At 41.0% G+C, this 5,430-nt stretch overlaps 1 protein-coding gene across 1 annotated transcript; it reads right to left on the reverse strand.

Annotated features, from left to right (window-relative positions):
• Positions 1-2,437: 2,437 nt before the first annotated feature.
• On the reverse strand, positions 2,438-4,537 carry LOC141160970 (hemoglobin subunit beta-2-like). Its single transcript, XM_073645763.1, has 3 exons — positions 4,446-4,537; positions 3,076-3,298; positions 2,438-2,566 (listed from the first exon to the last, which is right to left on the reverse strand). Exons 1-3 carry the CDS (start codon positions 4,535-4,537, stop codon positions 2,438-2,440), a joined length of 444 nt encoding a protein of 147 aa, XP_073501864.1.
• Positions 4,538-5,430: the final 893 nt, after the last annotated feature.

The following is a 5,430-nucleotide window of genomic DNA, read 5'->3' on the forward strand; positions in this document are numbered from 1 at the left end:
ATAGCACCATTAATTCCATGTTGCTGTACATGTGAAAAGGGTTTACGTACAAAATACAAATATAAATTATAATCAACAAACTAACAAGAGGGAGAGGGCCCCTAGTGGGTTTACAGTATAAGGCTATGTGCCCACAATGCAGAAATGCTCAGGATTTTTTCCTGAGCGTTTCTGCAGCTCCCTGGCAGAAAGAAATGCATGCGGATTGTACATGCGTTTTCCTGCCAGGGACATGCGGATGTGAAGCGTTCTTCACTTGCATTTCTGCATGCGGGTTGTGATTTTAGCATCACTTGGGAAGTGCTTGTCAACTTGGTTACACTATATAAATCCATGCAAACGGCATGGATTTATATAGTGTGACCGAGAGAATGTCAAAAAATAAAAAAATAAATGTATACTTACCCTCCGATGGCCCGCGCTGTCTTGCTTCACCGTCCCGGCTGCCGGCAGCGGTGGATTGAAGGACCTGCTGACGTCAGCGAAGGTCCTTCATTCCATCGCAAAGTGCCGGGAAGCAAGGAGGAGCGCACCGCGGGCCGCCGGAAGGTAAGTTTATATTTTTTATTTGATTCTTTTTTTACAACTTTTTTAATGGTACCTGGGTGTGGATGAGACTCTCCTCTCCTCTACACCCGGGTACCATCCGCACATTAGAACGCGCCAATTACGCAAGTACAGATGCAGTCTTGCAGAATTGGCGCATTCTAATACAAGTCAATGGCGATGAAAACGCAGCATTTCCGCAAAATAATTGGTAGTGCTGCGTTTTTTTCCGCAATGATAATCCGCAGCGGAAATTTCCGCAGCATGTGCGCAGCACATGCGGATTATCATTGGGGAACATTGTTGCCCTTCTACCATGCGTTTTTAATGCGTTTCCGCAGCATTTCCGCAGCTGCAAAAACACTGCGGAAACGCATTAAAAACGCATCGTGGGCACACAGCCTAAGATTTTTTTTTTATTCTTATATTATGTGACCACTAAATGGGGGCTGTGTGGGGCAATCAATGGGAGCTGTGTGGGGAATCAATGGGAGCTGTGTGGGGCCATCAAATGGGGGCCGTGCTGGACTATAAAATAGGGGCCATCAAATGGGGGCTGTTTGTGGCCATCAAATGAGGGGCTGTTTAGGTTCATCAAATAGGAGCTGTGATCTTTTGGTTTGCACTAAAGATCATCATTCCCAGTAGCACATCCACCAGTGTAAACAGGATCTGTGCTGCTGAGAACAATAGCCTCCTGTGTGCACTAAATGATCTATTACAGACCGTTCAGTATGCATCTGAAGCCAGGTCTGCCTGCGTATTCAGGCTATTAGGCTATATGCCCACTATGCAGAAATGCTCCGGATTTTTTCCTGAGCGTTTCTGCATCTCCCTAGCAGAAAAAACGCATGCAGATTGTACATGTGGATTGTACATGCAGATTGTACATGCGGGTTGTACATGCGTTTTTCCTGCCAGGGATATGCGGGTGTGAAGCGTTCTTCACTTGCATTTCTGCATGCGGGTTGACAAGCGCTTTCCAAGTGTTTTTAGCATCACTTCGAAAGTGCTTGTCAACTTGGTCACACTATATAAATCCATGCAAACGGCATGGATTTATATAGTGTGACCGTAAAAGAATGTTTAAAAATAAAAAATAAATCTATACTTACCTTCCGATGGCCCCCGGAGTCTAGCTTCGCTCCGTCCTGGCTGCCGGCAGATCATGGTACACTGAAGGACCTGCCGTCACATGACTATGACGTCAGCGCAGGTCCTTCAGTCCACCGCGATCTGCCGGCAAAGGAGGACAAGCGCAACGGGGGCCGTCAGAAAGTAAATGTAATATTTATTATATTATGTTTTTTTTCAAAGGTTCTATGGTATCCAGGTCTGGATGAGAGTCTCTTCTCCTCCAGACCTGGGTACCATCCGCACATTGAACCGTGTCATATCCGCTTGTGCAGAAGCAGTGATGCGGATGTCACGCGGTCCAATGCAAGTCAATGGCGGTGATTACGCTGCGTGTCCGCAAAATTAATGAACATGCTGCGGATTTTTGAGCGTAGCACAAACGCTGTGGAAAAATCCGCAGCATGGGCATTGACATTGCGGCTTGTCATTGGGGACCATGGGGAAAGGATTACCAAGCGTTTACGCTGCGTAAATTGCGCAGCATAAACGCTTGAAAAACGCATAGTGGGCACACAGCCTTACACAACCGTCCATCATCTACAACTAGTTGGCCAGCGGTTGTTTTGTGCCACCGGTTTGCAGATATAAATGAACCTTTGGGATGAACTTGTTAATTTATGTGTGTGTATTACCGTAAATGTGTTTCGTGTGTAACAAGAAAAAGAAGTTTGCAACAGTTCGGATGTTTCTGAAGTTTTTTTTATTTTCCTCTATATGCCTGTGACAACATTTTCACATGAAATATCTTGTTGATTTAGAAATAGCCGTGGCTCAGAGCAGCCACCAAGACATTGATGAACTTCTCCCAGGCAGCCTGGACCTTAGGGGTGAATGCAGAGCCCAACTTGGAGGCCAAGACGATGATCACAACTTCTCCTAGACGCTGTGGAAGAAGAGCAAACTGTTTATTAAGGATAATCCATAGAGGGCAGCAGGAGATTAGCCATAGTTAGTTCAGGGCAATATAACATATGTGATATTGTGATACTCATCTAATATAACAAGACATATTACCATTCACACCTATAGATTAGTTCACATGATAGTTTAATATTCAGACCACTGTGAATAAAGTGCACCGTTACCATATATCCAAAGTACATTGCACTACTAGCTAGTAATACACGTTGGAAAGCTTTTTCACATCATTTTATCAAAAGGGAAGGAAAATTATCAGTGAACGATATTAGAAATAATTTGTTGAATAATAGCAGCCACGTTATCTGCTGTCACAGCTAAGAATAAAGTAACATTGATTTTTGAGTTCAGAAGTGTAAGCCTGCGACTGGAAATATAACCTTCTTTACCACATTCAGAAACTTTCAGTATCATAGACAAGAATTTGCATGAGAAAACTGAAATAGATTTACTTTGTAATTGGTACTGCCTTACCTTGAAGTTCTCGGGGTCCACATGGAGTTCCTGGGCATGGGACTTGCTGAGGTCAGCCAGGTAATGTTTCACATCACCCAGATGTTGGATGGCATTGCCAACAGCTGTGAGCACCTTCTTGCCATGAGCCTTCACTTTGGCATTGCCGGAGATGGCGGAGACATTGGAAAGGTTTCCGAAGGTGCTGAAGTATCTCTGGGTCCAGGGGTACACCACCAGCAGCCTAATGAGGAAAAAAGAATCTATTATTACATACTGTATGTTTTAAGAAATGTAAAAATGTATCATTCTATATTATATATATATACACATATGTATATATATTTATTTATTTATTTATTAATAGCTTTTTTTGAGGACATTAATAAATGTAAATGATAACATGTTTGCTCATATTCAGAGGCTAAAAACACTTGGTACCTCACACTAAAAATAGCTGATTATTTTCTGCATAACTAAGCAGTATCTTGGCTGATACATGTATACTCCTAACTCCTCCATTAATCCAGCATAGCTGCACTATAGTCCCTCTGGTTTTTGTGAACTGTGCTGCAGTGTTGATGTTCTGACCACCCTCATGTGACTGTTGCAGCCAATTACAAGCCTTAGCGTTCACATGCTAACTGTTCTACCATCACCACTGAGGCTGATGATTGACTGCAGGGGTCACATGAGTTTGGTTAGAAGGTCATCAGTACAACTTAGTTCACAAAGACTAGAAGGAGCACCAGAGCAGTGTTGCTGGAGTGGTAGATGAGTTAATAGGTGAGTATAGCTTATTCTGATAACAAACTACAAAAGAATAAGGCATAGCATAGGGAATTAAAAACTTGCCATATTTATTTGCACAACAACAATCCATCCTATGGCTGAGTGCACTTGAAACATTTCAGCAGTGGACATTGTTTTTTTTCTGCACTATGGATTTTTAAAGTTGTGGAAACAAATATGATTACGTTTTAATGCATGATGCTGGAGCTATTTTTTGTCCTTTGCTATTAATTTAAAAAACACCTGTGCCGGGGTGAGGTGCCGCGCTGGAAGCCTTATCCCAGGTGTAGGTGAGTTAATGCAATATTTTTCTTTATTAATTATACATTTATAGGTTATTTTCCATGCCTTCAGTACATTTTTAAAAAAATTTAACAACCCCTTTAAAACTCTGTACAAAACATAACTAACAGCAAACAAAGATATAAAATGTTGTGGAGGAAACTATTGTAGAGCATTGTATGACTTGGGTTTTTACAATGATCTATCTGAACTATATGAAGCTTTAGAAGGAGAAAAAAAAAGAAAAAAATAAGAACACTTAAAATAATGAAGTTCTAAGTATTAATAAAAGAGAGATTATGTTTTTGTCTTGTTACCTTGTCAGTGCATCGTGCCCATCCTGCTCAACATTAACCTTGGCCCAGCAGGAGGTAATGGCAGCTTTCTCCTCAGCAGTCCAGTGCACCATTGTTGCTGTAGCGTTGGAGGTTGTCAGATATGAATATCTTGCAGAGTGCTGTACATCTTAGTCCCGGAGTGTCATTTTTATAGTGACCGTCCTACAGTCCACCCATGCACTTTTTTGCTGCCTCATCCCCCCGCTAACCACAATGATCTGATAACTTTAAAAAAAAAGTGATCAATACATTGACTATTGCAATTCATGGTACACTGTGAACAACACTGAGGCCTTATCTGTGTTGTACTAAACCACAATATGGAGTTCATAGGATTCTGTTGTCCCATATTATTCCTCAGTGTGGTTTTGTTTTATATAGATGCATACAAAAGTTTATTCTATATAACATGTCGTATCATGACGGTCTTCTCACTTTAGAATCATTTACTGATCTTTCTTTGTTTACTTGTAAAAACTCTGTGTTTGTATCATTTGCACATTGCCACTTTGGGCATATCAGCTTGTGTGTGTACATATTACAATACACATGTTACATAACATTGATAAATTGCAGTACAGATAGAGATACGTGACCCATCATGTGTTTTACCCATTTTTTGTATATACAGTGGGGAAAATACGGTGTTTGACACACTGTCGATTTTGCAAGTTTTCCCGCCTACAGAGAATGGAGAAGTCTGTAATTTTTACAACGATTAGAGACAGAATCTAAAAAAAAACCCAGAAAATCACATTGTATGATTTTTTAAATAATTAAATTGCATTTTATTTCATGACATAAGCATTTGATCACCTACCAACCAGCAAGAATTCTGGCTCTCACAGACCTGTTAGTCTTTCTTTAAGAAGCCCTCCTACTCTGCACTCATTACCTGTATTAATTCTACCTGTTTGAACTCGTTACCTGTATAAAAGACACCTGTCCACACAATCAATCACAC

Source organism: Phyllobates terribilis, unplaced genomic scaffold, assembly GCF_046119375.1.
Source record: "Phyllobates terribilis strain yellow unplaced genomic scaffold, ASM4611937v1 Scaffold_9__5_contigs__length_417890890, whole genome shotgun sequence".
Classification (NCBI taxonomy): Eukaryota; Metazoa; Chordata; class Amphibia; order Anura; family Dendrobatidae; genus Phyllobates; species Phyllobates terribilis.

Coding starts and splice junctions, on each gene's coding strand:
- LOC141160970 (XM_073645763.1), bottom strand. CDS start 4,537: ATGGTGCACTGGACTGCTGAGGAGAAAGCTGCCATTACCTCCTGCTGG. Junction 3,299..4,445: donor GGGCACGATGCACTGACAAG/GTAACAAGACAA, acceptor TTTCCTCATTAG/GCTGCTGGTGGTGTACCCCT. Junction 2,567..3,075: donor TGGACCCCGAGAACTTCAAG/GTAAGGCAGTAC, acceptor CTTCTTCCACAG/CGTCTAGGAGAAGTTGTGAT.